Source organism: Podarcis vaucheri (genome assembly GCF_965113315.1).
Source record: "Podarcis vaucheri genome assembly, chromosome: 3".
Taxonomy (NCBI): domain Eukaryota; kingdom Metazoa; phylum Chordata; class Lepidosauria; order Squamata; family Lacertidae; genus Podarcis; species Podarcis vaucheri.
This window is the reverse complement of record NC_138761.1, coordinates 65,969,548-65,989,700: the sequence shown is the minus strand read 5'-3', so window position 1 is coordinate 65,989,700 and position 20,153 is coordinate 65,969,548. Positions and strand designations below refer to the sequence as shown.

The 20,153-nt window shown below is 47.2% G+C and overlaps 1 protein-coding gene across 1 annotated transcript in view; it reads left to right on the top strand.

The window, feature by feature from the left end:
• Positions 1 to 20,153, top strand: part of ENPP3 (ectonucleotide pyrophosphatase/phosphodiesterase 3) — a 68,833-nt gene that overhangs the window by 36,766 nt on the left and 11,914 nt on the right. Inside the window, exons 16-18 of the mRNA XM_082216103.1 lie at positions 917 to 1,086; positions 1,790 to 1,841; positions 2,618 to 2,772. Of these exons, the coding sequence (XP_082072229.1) occupies positions 917 to 1,086; positions 1,790 to 1,841; positions 2,618 to 2,772 (377 nt within the window). The remainder of the gene's footprint in view (positions 1 to 916; positions 1,087 to 1,789; positions 1,842 to 2,617; positions 2,773 to 20,153) is intronic.

Below are 20,153 nucleotides of genomic sequence, written 5' to 3'. Positions count from 1 at the left end.
CAGGTTACATACACTTCAGGTTACAGACTCCGCTAACCCAGAAATATCACCTCAGGTTAAGAACTTTGCTTCAGGATGAGAACAGAAATCGTGCTCTGGCGGCGCGGCAGTAGCAGGAGGCCCCATTAGCTAAAGTGGTGCTTCAGGTTAAGAACAGTTTCAGGTTAAGTACGGACCTCCAGAACGAATTAAGTACTTAACCTGAGGTACCACTGTACTGAAATGATATGGCCAAATCTGGAGTGTACTACTTAAGCAGCCCAACTTTTGGCACAGGCCCAATTCACCCATTAACAGTACATGTAGTTGCCCCGTAACCATGGCTGGCCCTCATGTTTGGCTGAGGGAACCAACATGGGACAGCAAGACCATGTGGGAAATGACCACACCAGTAGAAGGAAAAGTAGTATTGGCATGACAGCTTTCTTCATGAGTGATTCATAGGAACACTACAAAGCTGCCTTATAAGGAGCCAGACCATTGGTCCATCTCGCTAAGCATTGTTTACATTGACAGTGGCTTTCCGGGGTTTCAGGCCGGGGACATTCGCACCCCTACCTGGATATACCAGATTTTAAACCTGCTCTAACATGCAGTTCCAGCCCTTTCCCAAAAGCACCATGACAAATTTTCATTGAATTTTACAGTGGGTAAGGTACAGAGTCTAACCAGAGAAGACACTACCATGCCACTGTATCAAATTGACCCTAAAAACATTCCAGTCAATAACCCGGTGCATTCTTCTCAAGAATCAAAGCAGCTGGCAAAGACGGCAATGTTGGGTTCTTTAGCAGGAAATCCTCGTGCATTTTTATTAACAGCCAAGTTTACATCACCTAGCGGAAATTAGCTCTTGTTCAAGTTAAGCCTTGCACAGAGCCTGCCCCAAAGAAATCATTTTCACTTTCCATGACAGATCTGCTTAAGATTACGCCAGCAGCAAACAATGGTACACATGGTACCTTGAATCACCTACTGAAGGTTCCTTTTTACACTCCATCACCTGTGAAAGAAGAGTCAGCTCCTTCTTTATGCCCCATGAATTCCCCCGCATCACCAGGTGTTTCTGGATGTGTCTGCAGCTTGGTAAGTCTGAACACGATCATTAACTCCTAAAATGGTTAGACATTCATTTCCCACCCCTCACCCAAAAGCAAGAAGTAGTGATAGCCACCAACTTGGATGGCTTTAAAAGAGGATTGGAAAAAATCGTGTAGGATAAAGCTACTAACCACATTGTCTATGGGCTACCTCTGCTGTTCAAAATAGGGGCGAGTGCTGTTGGACTCAGGCCCTTTATATGGGCTGCCCATTGACATCTGGTTGGCCACTGTGGATGCTGGGTTAATGACCTTATCCAGCAAGCTCTTTTCATATTCTTGTTTTTTTAAACTGAACTTTTAAAATGTGAACCATGTTTTACATGTGCATCAATGGGGTTTCTATACAAAGAATAAGAATTTAAGGATGCCGATACAGGAGAGAAAACTCCTCTGGTCGCTGATGTTGGGAAGGAAGGAAGGAAGGAAGGAAGGAAGGGAGGAAGGGAGGGAGGGAGGAAGGGAGGGGGGAAATGCAGGTTTCTCTCTCTCTTTCAGGCTTCCTTCTGCAGCAGTGGGTGTTTGGGGCTCCTGCAAGGGAAGGGGGGAAGCAGGTTCACAAGGTATAAAGGTGGGAGGTTTTGAAGGGCATGGTGGGTTTGATATGGGCTGGCTACTTGGTGGGGTTGGCAAGTGAAGCAAGCAATGGCAGCAGTTCCTTGCACTTTTGTCTGTCTGCTTGTTTTTAGATAACAGATGTTAATGCGATAAATGAAAGATTGAGGCTCACTGATGAAGCAAGTGAGTATTGCTGCTACTCCTTTTCCATCCATCTGTTGCGGCAGTGGAGGGCAGGTATTGGGGCCTCAAATTAACGATATCCTAAACTCCCCTCAAGCAGCTGAATAGTGACAGTGGGTAGGGAAATATTTGTGGAGCCCAACCCTTCTCAAAGGTGTTGTTGGACTCCCATCAGCCCCAGCCACCATGGCCATGGGTCAGGGATGATGGCCCAACAGTATCTGGGCTATAGGGTAGGGGAGTATGCAAGGAAAGCAGCAGACAGGGAAAAGGCAGAAGTAGAGGGCAAGTTGTTTAGCTGAATGTGAAAGATGAAGTGGTCGATACAGTGATGCAGTGGTTAGAGTGCTGGACTAGAACCTGGGAGGCCAGGGTTCAAAATCACACTTGGCCATGAAGCTAGCTGGGTGACCTTGGGCCAGTCACTGTCTCTGATTAAATGAGGACAGGGAAAACCATATGCACCACCTTGAGTTCATTAGAGAAAAAAGATGGGATATAAATGCAAAAAATAATAAAAATTAGAACCAGAAGCAAGCTAAGTTTGGGAGAGAATATACCAGGCAGCATCTTGCCCAAATTTTCAAATAATCTTTATACCCATGCTCCCCTTTTCAAATTTATTGGAAAGCAAAGACTCTGAATAAACACATGTATTTCATCATAACTTCTCAAAAAGACTGTATTCAGTTGCTGCACACCCACCAAAGCCATCCCCCCTCCCCCCCAGATCATCACATAAATGTGGAACTCAGTAATTATGGTTTATATTCTAGAGAAGACGTCCGAAGCTTCTAATTTGCCTTATGGTAGACCCAAGGTCTTACAGAAAGAGAATACCTATTGCCTCCTTCACCAGAATAAATATGTGAGTGGATACAGCCAAAACATCTGGATGCCACTATGGAGTTCATATACTGTCAACAAACCAGTAAGTTTTCAGATTTATATACCTTTTGAAGTGCAATGAAAGGCCATACACGGGGAAGGGCTATGGCAAAACTGCTCATTGCAGGAATGTCAGGCAGTTATCACTGTGTTTGTGTGTTTGTAAAATTGGCCAGGCCACAGCTGTTCAGACTGAGTGGTTGCTGGTCTGCTTTGGGGGGGTGGTGGTGGTACTTAGTGTATGATCAGGGTTACCAAATTGCCATTGGAAAAGCTGCAGCTTAATGGCAGAGCAACATTCTTAACATGCGAAAGAATGCAATCCATAGATAGGGCCAGGAAAACCCCCAATATGAAACCCCAGAGAACTACTGCCAGCCACCTTGAGAGCCAGGTTAGGATCTGGGAGACCTGAGTTCAAATCCTGACTTAGCCATGGAAGCTCACTGGGTCACCTTGGGCCAGTCCTTGTGTCTCGGTCTAACCAACCTCTTAGAGTTGTTGTGAGAATGAAATGGTAGAGCAAAAGTTGTGCATGCCACCTTGGACAAGGAAGATTCCATGAACCCCAGTTCACTCAATACTGTAGCAGCTGGGCAAGTCAAAACACCAAGCCCACATGAACTGGCACTGACAACCTGAGCAGCAGAACTTTATGATTCTGCAATATGTGTACTTTGCTTTTTGAGCTAGCAGGGGGAGCACTTCACCACTGGGAAGAAATTCAAAGGGGAGGAGAACAGAGGAATGAGTCACTGCTTGCAGCAGGACTCCTGTCCAACCTCCACCCTGGCATCAATAGTACCGTGTTATTCTGGTAGCTGAGAGAGAAGAGCGGCAAACACCAGGCAACAGCTTTTCCCAGATGGCAAGCAGCTTCTAATCCTCAATGAAATTGCTGGACTGGAGATTCAGGAGACCCAAAAGGCTGTACTTTTTCATACAATGCATAATTGTATGAAAAATGGCCTCTAGCTTAGATGGTTATGAAAGAGGATTAGACAAATCTGGGGGAGATAATGTCTATTAGTGGTTTTTAGCTATCACGGCAACATAGAGTCTCCCTTTTCAGAGGAAGTGTATCACTGAATGCTAGTTGCTGGTGGGACAACAGTGGAAGAAAGTTATTGCCTTCATGTCCTGCATGCATACTTCTCAGAGGCAATGTCCTGCCTGGCCACAGTGGGAAACAGCATTCCCAGATGGACTTTTGAGCTGATCTTTTCTTGTAATCCAGAAGTGGGAAACCTTTGGCCCCTTCCTGCTACGTCTTGATCAGAATCTTACACCTCTGATATTCTTGAATTAATCTGGTGTGGGTTTACATAGAACATGGCTGGCTGATGCATCTGTGGCCTTCCAGATGTTGTTGAACTCCAGCTGTCATCAGACCCTGCCAGCATGGCTAATGGTCCGGGACTATGGGAGCTGGAGTCAAACAACATCTGGAGTGGGGCACAGGTTTCTCACCCCGATATGTTTACATTAGGAGAGATGCTTAAATAAATGCATAACCTCTCATTTTAAAAATTATTTTTGCACAATACACAGCTGGCTCAAACCTACGCGAAAGGAATGTGTCTGTTTCTTCTGCTTCTCATCTCTGATAATAATCTCTTAAGGCTTGTTTTCTGGCACAAGGAAAATGACCTCATTGCAGAGGGAGCTTTCTTTGGCATCCATTTATACTTAGACAGCTCAACAGTTCCACAACGTGAAGCATCTGTTGCCATACTTTAGGAAGACTGCAGCAGGGACGGTGTTGCTCCTGTGAGACCTAAGCCAGCCCAGTAAAGCCAGGTGGCATCATTGTGGTAAACATCAGAACATAAGACCATAGGTCTGCCTAGTCCAGCCTCTCACACTGCCTAACCACCTGCCTAGTTAAACTGTGGAATTTGCTGTCACAAGGTACAGTGTTGGCCACCAATCTGGATGGCTTCAAAATGAGATTATATGAAGCTGTTAAAGCTATCAGTGACTGCTAGTAGTCATAATGGCTGTGGTGTACCACTGTAGCACCCTGCTTGTGGTTAACGCTTAGCTGGAATGAAATATTCAACGCAGCAATAGAGAAATTAAAATAATTATTTATTTGTCAGACAAATAAATGAGAGGCACAGTGGTATATGGTTACCAAGCTCTGGCCTGGCCTCCTGCCATTATGGCCAGCACTTATATTCCCTCAATCCAGCCCCCTTTGCTCCTCCTGTGGCTGCCTCTGTCCAATCAGCCTGGTTGAAATTCCTATTGGCTGATTGCTAGAACCAATCACAAAAAGATACACCCATATCCTCCTGTCCTTATATGGAACACAAAGAGCTATATATTGTTACATCTATAAATGACAAATAAGTAGTAATATATCTTACATGTGTCTCAACAAGGCATCTTAATTACCAGCTCACCTCTTGCCCTCCTTGCCCTATTGCCTTCTAAAACAAATGGTTAATCTTAAATTTTTATCTTAAACATATGTCAAGGATCTTGAGTTTCACATCAACATTGAAAGATCTCCCTCATTTGAAGGTTTCTAAACAAATGTTTGACAACTAATAAATCAGGACTGCTCAGGACGGCGTCTCTTGTCTAGCAAGGGGGGCAAGACTGGTGGCTGACTTAATTTCAAAATACAACTCTTAGAACTATATGAAATCTAGCATTTCTTAAATCCTTTGCATAATTACATTTAAGACAATATATTTAATACATAACATAGGTAGCCTTTTAAAAGGAATAAGGCCTTTGTAAAGTAAAAAGGAACTCAGTAAAAAAACAGCTTCAAAAGAAGCCTCTCCAGTTTACAACCCCTCCTTCAGCCAGCTGCTTTTCCCATTAGACAAAAAGACTTGCTAGCTAGATGCTTCCCCATTTGGTCTTGGCCTTTTAACCTTAGAAAGAAGATCTGGGTCATTTACTGGGAGGCACATTGATATTATTTTACTATTTACCAACTATTAATTATGTTTATCTCTGCCTTTTTTATCTTCTGTAACATGTAGGGTCAGTGTCCTGTAATTTCAGCTTTTACGACTTTGAGAATTGTTTTCTGCTATAAATCAAGGGGCCCCTTGTCTAGGAAAAACATTACCAAGGTTGTAAACTGCTGGTCTTCTGCCTGGCTTGAAACTTTTGAAAATCTTTAAGCTCTCTTTAATATATGTCAGGGAACTGACATCAGAGGGAAAGGAGGTGGTAGGGCTCCCAGAGACTGGGAGAGACTCAACAGCCAAAGCAGGGACCAGCAGGGGGAGCACGGGGTCTCTGGAGGGGAATCTCAGTAATACTGAGAGAGACGCAGCAACGCAGGCAGGAAGCAGGGGAGAGAAAGGGGTGAGAGACACTTCTAGCGAAAATAGTGGGGAGGTGTCAGAAGCAACTGCAGGGAGACCCATGCTTCGTCGGAAGCTGTCACGTCGTGAGTCCAGGAGACGTGTTTCCGTTAAGGAACTTCTTTGTTGGAGGCGTTTCCGCAAACAGCCACTGTCGGACTCCACCAGTGACTAGAGCAGACATGTCTGATGAGCTCTGTCACACACAGAGGCTTGTGGAGCCGCACAAACTCTGAAGGGGCACACTTTTAAGCACAAGCAGCTAATCAACCCCCTGATAGCAGTCCGACAGTCTTTGTACGCTGCCTGTGCAGGAGAAAGCATCATGAGCGACCCAGCAGGAGCCGGAGCCGGAGGAGCGGATCCAAGCTTGGAGGAAAGATACCGAGCATTGGAAGTCCAACTTGCGCTGCAGACGGCGAGGCTGGAGGAGAGGAGGGCGCAGGATGCTGACAAGAAGGGGAGAACCACTCAGTTCCCCAGAAAGGTACCAGGATTGGTGCAGAAGTTTGGGGGGGACCCCAAGGACTATCATGCCTTTAGGACAGAGATGCAATATGCCCTGAATGTGCAGTTTGATGAGTTCCCTGATGAGGAATCGCGAGTTGCTTTCGTAATTGGGCATCTTGAGAAGGGCGCGCGTGATTGGGTTCGGCCCCTGATGGCAACGCACAACGATATCCTAAAGGACACTATGAAATTCTTTCGTGCAATGGATATCATGTTTTCCAGCGATATTGAGGAAGGGTTGGTGCGCAGACAGCTGATGGCTTGCAAGCAGGGAAGCAGATCTGTCCGTGAGTACTGGACTGAATTTACCATGCTGATTCACAGATTGGGGTGGGATTTATCGGCAGCACCCATTCAGATGCTGTTTGAAGAAGGTCTTTCTTCGGCTGTGAAAGACGAGCTGTCCAGGAGCCCCAGGGCTGTGTCGATGGATCAGCTGACCAAGTCTGCGCTGACCATTGGAGCGCGCCAGGAGGCAAGAGCCTTGGAGAGGCGGGAAGGGAGAGGGGAACGTTGGAAGGAGTTACGCATTCCAGACATTCCTGAGCCAGCTTTCCCGCCGGCAGAGCCGATGGAAATCGGAACAGCCCGCGCGCGCGCAGTTTCAAAGCCCAGTGAGGGGGCGAAGAAGGAGGGAAAGGGAGCCCGGAAATGCTATCTCTGCCAACAGCCAGGCCACTTTGCCAGAGTCTGCCCCCAGAGGAAGGAATGGCAAGGGATGGTGGGCGCAGTGGAGGGAGGAGAGCAGGGAGAAACGGAGCAAGTAAAAGCCAACGCCTGGTTGCCGTCAGGGCACTGCAACCAGGCTCAAGAGCAGTGAAAGTGCCCGTACCAGAAGCTCCTCGACCTGCCCTAGTGATTGAAGTGTCGCTAGAGCTGCAAAATGGACACCCCCTACAAATAAAGGCGCTGTTGGATTCCGGCAGCTCTTGCAATTTTATGAGCAAGGAGTTTGCTGCTGAACATCAGATACAGACTATCCCTTTAAGCAACCCCCTGCAGGTGACCACAATCGATGGCAGGGAGCTGTTGGGAGGAGGAGTCAGCTTGCAGACCGTCCCAATGATAATGAGGGTGGCAAGGCACACAGAACTGATAGCGTTTAATGTGGCCACCTTGGGAGGCGCTCCCATTATTTTGGGAATGAGCTGGCTAGCCCTACATGATCCGCTGGTGGGCTGGCATCAAAGAGTGGTTTCCTTCGGTTCAGCACATTGCTTAGAACACTGCAGGGGGGAAAGGGGTTCAGCAGGGGCCCAAGCCACCCTGGCAGGGACTGAAGTAATGGAGAAAGGGAAGGTGCCACCACAGTATGCTGATTTCAACGATGTGTTCAGCGAGAAGGAAGCTGATCAACTACCCCCGCATAGGCCCTTTGATTGCCAGATTAATCTACTCCCTGGAGCCCAGCTTCCTGTAGGCAAGCTGTATGCCATGTCAGACAGGGAGATGCAGGAGTTGAGAGCGTTCATTGACAAGAACCTGAAGAGAGGCTTCATCAGGGAGTCTAAGGCAGCGGGGGGTAGCCCAGTGTTTTTTGTGGATAAAAAAAACACGGACAAGCCGAGGCTGGTATGTGACTTTCGACAGTTAAATGCAGTGACTGAGCCTGCGGCTTTTCCCATGCCCAGGATTGATGATATTTTGACCAGGGTGCGAAAAGGAAAGATTTTTACAAAGCTGGACCTGAGGGGGGCGTACAACCTGATACGTATAAGGAAAGGGGATGAATGGAAGACCACCATGTTCACCCCTTTGGGGGCATTTGAATATCTCGTGATGCCTTTTGGATTACAAACAGGCTCCGCGTGTTTTCAAAGTTTTATGAACCACGTGCTGGGGCCTCTGCTCTACAAGAATTGCGTGGCCTTCCTAGATGACGTGTTGGTGTATTCGGAGAACGAGGAGCAACATGTGAGAGACGTCAGGGAAGTGTTGAGCAGGCTGCAAGCCAACCGACTGTGGGTGAAACTGGAGAAGTGTCAGTTTCATACCAAGGAGGTGGAATTCCTGGGGTACCGCTTGTCCGATAAGGGGTTGGCTATGGACCCCAGCAAGCTTCAAGCGGTGCTGGAATGGAAAACACCCAAGACCAAGAAGGATGTGCAGAGGTTCCTAGGGTTTGGAAACTTTTATCGTAAGTTCATCCGGAACTTTGCCCACCTGACGGCGCCCATCACGGACTGTCTCAGCGGCAAAAAGAAGTTTGTTTGGACGGGGGAGGCGGAGAGAGCGTTTGATGAACTGAAAAAGGCCTTCGCCTCTGACGAACAACTTCTACATGTGGATTTACAAAAAAAGCTGAGGGTCGAAACAGACGCGTCGGACAGAGCCATAGGGGCGGTGCTTCTTCTGCAGCCGGGGAAGGAGGGGTCAGAGTGGCGACCGTGTGCCTTCTTTTCGCGAAAGCTGAACAAATCTGAGAGGAACTACACGGTGTACGACCGGGAACTTCTTGCCATTTATGAGGCCTTCCGGAGATGGAGGCATCTACTAATTGGTGCACAACAGAAGGTGCAAGTGTGCACGGACCATAAGAATCTAGAGTATTGGAGAACTGCGCGAGTGCTCAACCAACGGCAGTTGAGATGGGCCCAGGAGTTCTCCAAATTTAACTTTGAGATTTGTTACGTACCAGGCCCGGAGAACGTTAGGGCTGACGCTCTCTCACGCAAACCTGAATATTTGGAGGGAGAGGGTGCACCCGAGGAGACCCATGTCATTCCCGAGGACCGCTGGGTGTGTGGGGCGGCATTGGTGGGGCAAAGGGAGCTGGTAGAGGGAACGGTGCAGGATGAATACGCCCAGGACAAACTCAGGAGTCTCAGGAGGGAGGGAGACAAACCCGGGGGTTTTGAGGAGAGAAATGGGGCATTGTACTACAAGGGAGCGTTATACATACCTGAAGGGGAATTGAGGGAAAAGGTACTCAAGCAACTGCACGATAACCCCACAGCCGGGCATTTTGGGCAACACAAAACCATGTGGCTGGTCACCAGGGAATTCTGGTGGCCCAAGGTCAGGGAAGATGTGCGGGAATATGTGAGAGGGTGTGACAGATGCCAACGAGCCAAAGGGGAGAGGCGGGCACCGGCAGGTTTATTAGAACCACTACCCACGCCGGAGAGGCCATGGGAGGCAGTGGCAATAGATTTCATGACTGATCTGCCCAGGTCCAAAGGGAAAACAGCCATCATGGTGGTGGTAGACCTGTTAACCAAGATGGCCCACTTTATAGCCTGCTCACATGCGGTCACAGCAGAAGAAACCGCCAAATTGTTTGTGGAAAATGTGTTTAGGTTGCATGGCGCCCCCTTGAGGGTGGTTTCGGACCGAGGGAAACAATTTACTTCCAGGTTCTGGAGGAGACTCATGAGCTTATTGCATGTAGAGGTCAATTTCTCTACTGCCCGTCATCCCGAAACCAATGGGCAGGCGGAAAGAGCCAATGGTGTCCTCCAGCAATATTTGAGGTGTTATGTTAATGACAGAGAGAATGATTGGGTGGAGAAGCTGGCGTTGGCAGAATTTGCCTACAACAATGCAGAGAACGTGTCCACGGGGATGAGCCCCTTTTTGGCCAATCACGGGTGTCATCCCCGAGCCTTCCCAGGGGGGGAGGGGGAGAACTGGAGCGTTCCAGCCGCAGAACAGTTCGTTGAAGAAATGGAAGCTATCCACCGCCAACTTCAACTTAATTTAAACCGGGCGAAGGAGGAATATAAGAGGCAGGCAGACAAAACCAGAAGGGAAGGGGAAAGCATTAGGGTGGGGGACCAGGTGTGGCTGTCCACCCAAGGGTTACCGTTTAAAGGAGGTTGTAAGAAGTTAAGACCCAGAAGACTGGGTCCATTTGAAGTCACGCAACAGGTCAACCCAGTGGCTTTCAGACTCCGGTTACCGAACCACATGAAGTTGCACCCAGTGTTCCACAGATCGTTGCTGTCACCGTATATAGGGGACAGAGAGGGGAGGGTCAATAGGGGACCAGCGATGGAGGAAAAAGAACAAAGCTACCATGTAGCGGAGATTCTCGATTCCAGGTGGAAGGGAGAGCAAGTAGAGTACTTGGTAAGGTGGGAAGGGGAACCGGAGTCGGAAAACACCTGGGTCAGGGCAGAGGATGTAGATGACGAGGTTCTGATTGAAGCCTTTCATCAGAGATTCCCTCGTAAACCCCAGCCAGTGGCGAGGTTCCGGAGGGAATACTTCGCCACCACCGACGAAGAAGAAGAGTTGGAGGGGTTCGCTGATTCCGAGGTGGAGGAGGATTCAGCGAGTCGGAACGAAGACCGATGGAGGGAAATGTTCGAGACGTCTGAAGATGAAGAGGATTCGTTTCGGGGTTTCAGCTCCTCACCGCCCAGAGGAGAGGGAGGGGGCGGGGGGGAAGGGGGCCCTGGAGGGGAGGTGGATGTCAGGGAACTGACATCAGAGGGAAAGGAGGTGGTAGGGCTCCCAGAGACTGGGAGAGACTCAACAGCCAAAGCAGGGACCAGCAGGGGGAGCACGGGGTCTCTGGAGGGGAATCTCAGTAATACTGAGAGAGACGCAGCAACGCAGGCAGGAAGCAGGGGAGAGAAAGGGGTGAGAGACACTTCTAGCGAAAATAGTGGGGAGGTGTCAGAAGCAACTGCAGGGAGACCCATGCTTCGTCGGAAGCTGTCACGTCGTGAGTCCAGGAGACGTGTTTCCGTTAAGGAACTTCTTTGTTGGAGGCGTTTCCGCAAACAGCCACTGTCGGACTCCACCAGTGACTAGAGCAGACATGTCTGATGAGCTCTGTCACACACAGAGGCTTGTGGAGCCGCACAAACTCTGAAGGGGCACACTTTTAAGCACAAGCAGCTAATCAACCCCCTGATAATATACAAGCCCTGATCAAACATTAATAAAATGCAGGCTTATGCCTGATGCCTCATTCCCCCCTTTCAAGCTCAAGGACCTTCATCCCAAGTGTCCTTGATAGCTTGACCTTCATCATGTTCCTGAGGTAAAGCTCTGTATAGGGCCATGATATGAGGTAGAGTTTCATTTGAAACCATCTTGCTAATTGTACTTCTAAAACATGAAATGATACATGGCATCATACATAAAACCATTACCACTACTGTCAAGAAAAACAAGCAAGACAATAGTATCCCTTTGAGTCCTGTGACATTAGGTAACCAATTGGTGAGCCATCCCATATCCCATCCTTCCCATGTTTGTACTGGGACATGTGCTATATTCTCCATCTTTGTGGCCAACACACGGATTGCCTCACCATTATCTGAAATGTTAAAGCAACAGGCATTCCCTGTCAAGTTCAAGACTCCACATAGACCTCCCTGCTTGGCAAGTACATAATCCATTCCCATTTTCAGCTGCAAAATGGCGGCTCTACTTTCATCCAACTGTTGTGCAATAAGTCTCAAACTCTGGGCCGTTGCATTGGTTACAAGTTCCACTACTGCTTGCAATCGAATTATTCTGTTTAGATTATAAATAGGATCCCGTGCCCCTTGTATGAGCTCACCAGGATTCCAGGAGGCAGGATCATAATAGGCTATAATGCGCTCTGGTGGCCAATCATCAGTACCGCTCCAACTTTGGGTACTTCCTCCTGCTATATGAGAAATATCAGCGTTTCTTCGTGTTCGCTTGGCCAAATTAGTGGGCATAATCCACATTGGTGGTAATACCCATCCCAGGAAACAAGTCCCACTCCATTTGGAGGGGAGTTTCTTGTATGCCCATTCTCCACATATCCACCACAACCATCTGGTCTGAGGTTTTTGGTACGTGGAGTACAGAAGGCGAAATAGCAAAAGAGGTAGAGAGTTCACAGTGCAGTATGTTAGATTGCCTTTTTCTGTCACAGTTATGTTCCATACCACTTTCCATGCATGAATAAAAGGAGGTGCACAGGGCAAGGCATTCCGAGTTCGATAGGTAGTACCGTGTGCCCAGGTATTCTTAATATTATCCCAAGTATAGCGACAATGAGAAGAGCCTATCATGATAGAATCAGCTGCATCTGATGATTTATGTACACAGAATTCCCCTTGTACAGGTATAACTCGTATTGGTTTAGTTGAGTTCCATCCGGGGAAATTCTGTATTTCTGTTTGTTGTGGTATTTCGCTTACCATACCAATGGCATCTAATGGTATCGGTAATAAGGGCATACCTCCCTCTGAATCATCTGGCCCAAGAGAGCAAACAAGGCAATTGGTCCTATTTGCAACATTGGCTACCATCTCAGCTAAACCTACCCACATATTGTGGTCATGGCGGAATCCATATTTAGTCAATTTGGTCAGATTCAAGGACCCTTCCCCTTTCCAAGGGATCAGGATTAATAATAAAATCATGTTGATGTCTAGCATATGCATTCCTTCCACAAAAGATTACCTTATTGTGATAGCAGATAAATATTAGTCCCAATATAATTCCCCCAGTGACAGAAATGGGGAACCACCAAGACCAAAACATATATCCCGAGGATCCCCAATGAGTAATATCTCTGATAATTGTTCCACAAGGGGGGGGCAGTCAATTAATTGTATAAGAGAATCTTTCCTTTCACAATCGCTGGTTCTGATGCTCCTCAAGCTTCAGGCGTGCGCAGGTCAGCCAGCTTCCAGGTTGTGGCTGCAGCAGGCCGGTCGTCTAATGTTGCCCGTGACCTAGCCCGTTCCCGGTAGGGCTAGATACAAGGGTTTTTGGAGAGAGTCAGTTTAAGAGGATTAGAGGGGTCACCTTTGCACGTCCAACTGCCTTCGGACTTCTTCAAACGGGAGTGATGAATCCAGGGGGTCACCTCAGCTACCTTCACCGCTGTTGGAGTAGAGAGCAAGACGGTGTAAGGTCCACGCCACTTAGGTGCAAGTGGATCACGTTTCCACTCTTTCACCCATACGCTATCGCCAGCCTGGAACTGATGAATCGGCTCGGCAATGCTGCACGGCGTGCGCTCGAGGGCCCACCTGTTAAGAGAAACAAAAACACGGGAGAGAGATTGCACTTGTCCCTGTGTCACATGGTCTCCTATTTGTTTAAGGTCAACTGAAATATCCTGAACAAAGGAGGGCGGTCTCCCATACAGGAGCTCAAAAGGTGACAACTTAAGTCTTTTTGTGGGTGCACACCGAACACGAAACAGTGTTATGGGTAACACATCTACCCATCCCAATCCCGTTTCCTGGGTTAATTTTGCCAATTGGGTTTTCAGAGTCCGATTCATTCTTTCAGTTTTCCCTGAACTCTGAGGTCTATAGGCTGCATGCAGTCTCCATTTCACTTGTAGGACTCGACATACTTCTTGTACTACTTGATCAATGAACGCCGGCCCATTGTCACTTCCAATGCATCTAGGTAACCCAAATCTCGGGATCAATTCAGTGAGGAGTCTCTTAGTTACCTCTCGTGCCTTTTCAGTTCGGGTGGGAAAAGCTTCAACCCATCCGGTAAGAGTATCCACAAACACAAGGAGATACTTGAATCCCTTAGAAGGGACCAGCTCTGTGAAGTCCACAATTAGGCTTTCCATGGGGACATATCCCACATGTTGGATTCCAGGAGGTTGTACCGGTCCCTGCCTGGGATTGTTTTTAGCACAAAGAACACATTTCTGTGAAATGCAAGTTGCTAATTGTGATAGATTAATAATATACAACTTCCGACTGAGACTCTCTCTGGTTGCAGTACCGCCAAGGTGAGTAGATTCATGATAATTTCTTACAATTGTGCCTGCTAGGTGATGAGGTACATAAATCCTATTGTCTGGCAGGATCATCCAACCGTCCTTCACAACCGCTCCTTCCTGTTCAGCCCACTTCCTCTCTTCTGGGGTATAGTGAGGTTTAACTTCTTCTGGAACTACCTCTGGTATGAGGGCTGCTATAAATCCTCCCACAGGCTTTTGGGCTGCCTCTCGGGCTGCTTTGTCAGCAGCATGATTTCCTCTGGTTATTGGATCCCTTCCTCGTCCATGACCTTTGCAGTGCATTACAGCAATCTGTTCTGGAGCCCATACTGCTTCTAACAGGATTTCTACTTCAGGTCCATATTTCAAGGCCTTCCCGTGGGCTCCTATTAGACCTCTTTCTTTCCATAGAGCACCATGTGCATGCAGGGTTAAGAAGGCATATTTAGAATCAGTATAGATGTTTGCCTTACATCCGGCTGCCAATTGCAGAGCTCTAGTTAAACCTATAAGTTCAGCTTTTTGTGCTGAGGTGCCAGCAGGCAAAGCTTCAGCTTCCACAACTTCCTCATTGGTGACCACAGCATATCCTGCTCGTCTGGCACCTTCATGCAGGTAACTGCTACCATCAGTATAATATACAACATCTGGATTTTTCAATGGTTCATCTTTCAGATCGGGTCTACTGGAATAAACTTCATCCATTATTTGGAGACAATCATGTGATTCTTCATCATCTACCTCTGGTAGGGGCAGCAAAGTCGCTGGATTGAGCATATTCACTACTCGTAGATGAATCCTGGGATTTTCACACAATAGGCCTTGGTACCTAGCCATCCTTGGGTTCGTTAGCCAATAACTACCCTTATATTCCATGAGTGTCAGAACAGCATGAGGTACATTCACGTACATCGTCTGGCCGAAGGTAAATTTATCAGCTTCTTTGACAAGGCTTGCAGTGGCCGCTACTGCCCTTAGGCATGGAGGCCATCCTTTTGCTACTGAGTCCAATTGTTTTGACAAATAAGCTACTGGACGGTTCCAACTTCCTAATCTCTGGGTCAGGACTGCCGCTGCAATCCCATTCTGTTCATGTACATACAGCTGAAAGGGTTTTTCTGAATTAGGCAGTCCAAGGGCTGGGGCCTCCATAAGTCGTTGTTTGATAACTAAAAAGGCTTGTTGCTGCTCAGGTCCCCATACGAATGGGTCCTTTTCTGCACCTCGAGTGCTTTCATGTAAGGGCTTGGCCAGACTGCTGAAATCAGGTATCCATAGTCTACAAAACCCTGCTGTTCCCAGGAATCCTCTAAGTTGTTTCCTTGTGGTAGGTTCCTTGATAAGGCAAATAGCTTCTTTCCTCTCTGGTCTCAATGCTCGTTGTTGGTGTGAGATGTCAAAGCCCAAATATTTGACCTTTTCTAAACATAACTGTGCCTTTTTCTGGGAAACTCGATAGCCAGCTTGCCAGAGCAAGTGGAGCAGTTCCTCTGTACCTTCTTTACAGGTATCAAAATCCTTTGCTGCTAGTATAAGGTCATCTACATATTGCAGAACCACCTTTTCTCCAGGTATTGAGGGGTAACTTGTTAGATCCTTCGCCAAGGCAGTGCCAAATAAAGTTGGGGAATTTTTGAATCCCTGGGGCAATCTTGTCCAGGTTAGCTGGCCTTTTGTTCCTGTCAAAGGGTCTTCCCACTGGAAGGCAAATATAGGTTGGCTCTGTGGTGCCAGCCGGCAACAGAAGAATGCATCTTTCAAGTCCAATACAGTAAAAAATGTTGCTTCTGGTGGGATCAAACTCAGCAAGGTGTATGGGTTTGGTACATTTGGGTGCAAGGTCTCGATAGCCTGGTTTACGAGCCTCAAGTCCTGCACTGGCCTGTATTCATCTGTCCCAGGTTTTCGAACAGGCAAAAGGGGTGTGTTCCATTCTGATTGGCAGGGCTTAAGCAGACCATATTTTAATAGGCGGTCCAAATGTTTCTGGATGCCCTCTGCTGCTCGCCGGGGTAAAGGATATTGCTTTACAGATACAGGGGTAGCCATAGGTTTTAAGGTTACTACAATTGGAGCTATATTCTTGGCCATTCCTGGTGGGCTATTTTCGGCCCATACTCCTGGTGGCACCTGTAGGGTTCGGAGGAGCTTGTTTAACTCTGTTTCCAATGTGGGTTGGACTTGCAGGGCTGACATTAGGCGCCATGATTGTTCCTTAGGTACTGAGAGGGAAATTATTCCTGCTGCCTTTGATGGCAGTTTCATTTCTGGACCTCGAGGAGTGAAGGTGATTTGGGCCTGCAATTTGGACAGCATATCTCTACCTAAGAGAGGTATTGGACACTCAGGTATATACAAAAACTGATGGGTTAAACGATGTCCCCCAATCTGGCATTCCAAAGGTTGGAGGAAAGACCTCTTAGCTGACTGACCAGTGGCACTTTTAATGACTACACTTTTGGATGCCTTTTTCTGCAATAGTTCTGGGAGTACTGAGTATTCAGCCCCAGTATCAATCATAAAGTCTATTAAATGGCTTCCTAATTGAATCGTGACCGTGGGCTCCTGGAAGCCTAACTTTATGGAGTCCGGTCTTTCCTAGTCTTGGGTAAAATCCTCCTCTGCCAGTCCAATGAAATTGTCTCTACTCTGTCCTTGTCCAGGTCTCTGATATCTTCCATTTCGGATCATTCCCCGTCCCCGTCCCTGGTTTCTTGGGCCAGAACCTGGGCCTAGGCCTGGGCGTACTTCTTCCAACCTCAGGGGTTCAGGACACTCCCGCTTCCAATGACCCTCCTTCTTGCAATTCGCACATTGATTCCTTCCCAGTGGTGGATTCCTTCCCCGCCCTCTTCCTCCATTTAAGGGGCGGTAGTCTTGCTTCACTGCTGTGGCCAGCATTACCATCTTTTCCTTCTGCCACTTCTTCTTCTCTTGCTTCTCAGCCTCATCCCTATTCCGATAAACTCGGCGTGCAATGGCCATAATTTGGCTCATCAGCATCCCTTCCCATCCTTCTGATTTCTGAATTTTCTTACGAATGTCGGAAGCGCACTGGGCCACAAATGTAGCAGTAATCATTCTGCTGTTTTCAGGGGCTTCAGGGTCAAAAGGAGTCCATATACGATAGGCTTCCTGCAGCCTCTCTAAAAAGTCTCCTGGACTCTCATTTGATTTCTGTTCTACTTCTGAGACTTTAGACATATTAGTGGGCTTCTGGCATGCCCTGCGGATACCTTGCACAAGCGTCTGGCGGTAGGTGGTAAGCCTGGCCAGATGAATTGCATTGTTTGGATCCCAATTAGGATCTTCCAAGGGAAAGTGGTCTTGGAGATGACGGTCAATATTAAAAACATTTCCCACTCTGGCCTGCTCACGCAAATATATCTGTGCCTTTTCAATTATGTCTCTCCTTTCCTCAGTGGTGAACAGAGTATTCAGGAGCTGGCGGCAATCTGTCCAAGTAGGACTATGAGTATTTATTATTGAAGTCACCAAGTCCATCATAGCCTGAGGTTTTTCTGCGAAAGATGGGGTGTGTGTTTTCCAATTCATCAGATCCGTAGTTGTGAATGGAATGTACTGAAGGGTCGAAGTTCGAGGTGGCCGTCGTCCGGGTTGCCCGTTAACCAGCACAGGCTCCTCAAGTGCATCAAATACTCTTCTGAGAGGGGCTAGTACGTGATCTTTCTCTTCGCTTTGCTCTAGGGGCCTCAAATCATAGGGGATGGTATTTGTCCCAAGGCGTTCTTTTAGCAGCCTTATACGCCTGGCTGTATTGCTTGCTGACCGATTAAGGTCTCCCTGTAACTTCTGTAATAATTCTCTAGGACTTGGATGTACAGGAGTTTGGGGTAAGCAATCAGTTATTCCACTAAAAGAGACTGTAGATGGAGTTCTACTGGGACTCACAGGTGGAATAACCACTTCTGCTTGGGCTTTATTATAGGCCTCCAATGCCTCCTGAAGATATTTATCATAATCTATCAAGGAATCAAGTTCTGTGACTCCAGCCCCATTATTCATTCCACTTTCTTGCCTTGGGGTTACAACTGGTGGAGTGTTTGGATTAGGCTCCCTTCGATGTGGAGCATAGGGTGGAGGTGGAAGCAGCTCTTCCTCTGGTCCCTCAAAAATGGGTTTGAGTTTATTTGGCAAGATTCCTTTCCTAGCTTCGGCTTTTACAGCCAATAATTTGCATCGTTGGACTTTGCATTCCCTTATCCATGGAGGATTTTTATTTAATGTGCTCAGCCAAGAATCTATATATGAAAATTGTTCTGGGCACCCTCCAGTTTCTTTGGCGATGTTAGACCAAAGTTTGCTTACTAAATTTATATCAAAGGTTCCTTGAGATGGCCATTCAGTATTTTGCTTCGGCCACTCTAATTCACATAACGTTCTCAGGCGCTCTGGCGTCATTTTGACTCCATATGCCCCTGAGAAGGCTTTCTTAAAATTATTTAACATACATTCAAGAGGTGTATTTCCCCCCTTTGAACCCCCAACTCCCATTGTATGGCCCTGTGAAGTATCCACTCAGTCACTCACACACACGCTTCGTGGGTTTCCTTGCCTGGTGAAGTCGCCTTACCAGGAACCGAAGTACTGCCCACTCCACACTCAGGTCAGCTACAGATTGCTCTGTACTTTCTCACACATACAATGCGCTAGATACTTCACCACACGCTACCTCCCATTCTTCCCTTTTCCCCCACCAGACCACCATCTGATATACCCAACCACCTAGCGTACTCAGTTCCCACTTACTGAGACGCAGAAGTTTGATCAAGACTTCTCTTCCTCCCAGTTAATTGGAGGGCCAAAAAATCCCTTTGTGCACTTACCCTTGGTTGGTTCCGTTTCCCCCCGGTCCGTCGCCGCCAGTGAGCAGGGTATCAGACAGATGAGACTTCTGCGTTCCCCTGGAAAAAAACTTTCCAGTGCGCGCTGGGTAGGCAGTGAGTGGTCCTCTCTCTTGTACCCTGCCCAGTAGGGCGAAGGGGCTGCGTTCCAGCAGACCACTTATCCGAGTCACGGCACCATAAAATGTAGCACCCTGCTTGTGGTTAACGCTTAGCTGGAATGAAATATTCAACGCAGCAATAGAGAAATTAAAATAATTATTTATTTGTCAGACAAATAAATGAGAGGCACAGTGGTATATGGTTACCAAGCTCTGGCCTGGCCTCCTGCCATTATGGCCAGCACTTATATTCCCTCAATCCAGCCCCCTTTGCTCCTCCTGTGGCTGCCTCTGTCCAATCAGCCTGGTTGAAATTCCTATTGGCTGATTGCTAGAACCAATCACAAAAAGATACACCCATATCCTCCTGTCCTTATATGGAACACAAAGAGCTATATATTGTTACATCTATAAATGACAAATAAGTAGTAATATATCTTACATGTGTCTCAACAAGGCATCTTAATTACCAGCTCACCTCTTGCCCTCCTTGCCCTATTGCCTTCTAAAACAAATGGTTAATCTTAAATTTTTATCTTAAACATATGTCAAGGATCTTGAGTTTCACATCAACATTGAAAGATCTCCCTCATTTGAAGGTTTCTAAACAAATGTTTGACAACTAATAAATCAGGACTGCTCAGGACGGCGTCTCTTGTCTAGCAAGGGGGGCAAGACTGGTGGCTGACTTAATTTCAAAATACAACTCTTAGAACTATATGAAATCTAGCATTTCTTAAATCCTTTGCATAATTACATTTAAGACAATATATTTAATACATAACATAGGTAGCCTTTTAAAAGGAATAAGGCCTTTGTAAAGTAAAAAGGAACTCAGTAAAAAAACAGCTTCAAAAGAAGCCTCTCCAGTTTACAACCCCTCCTTCAGCCAGCTGCTTTTCCCATTAGACAAAAAGACTTGCTAG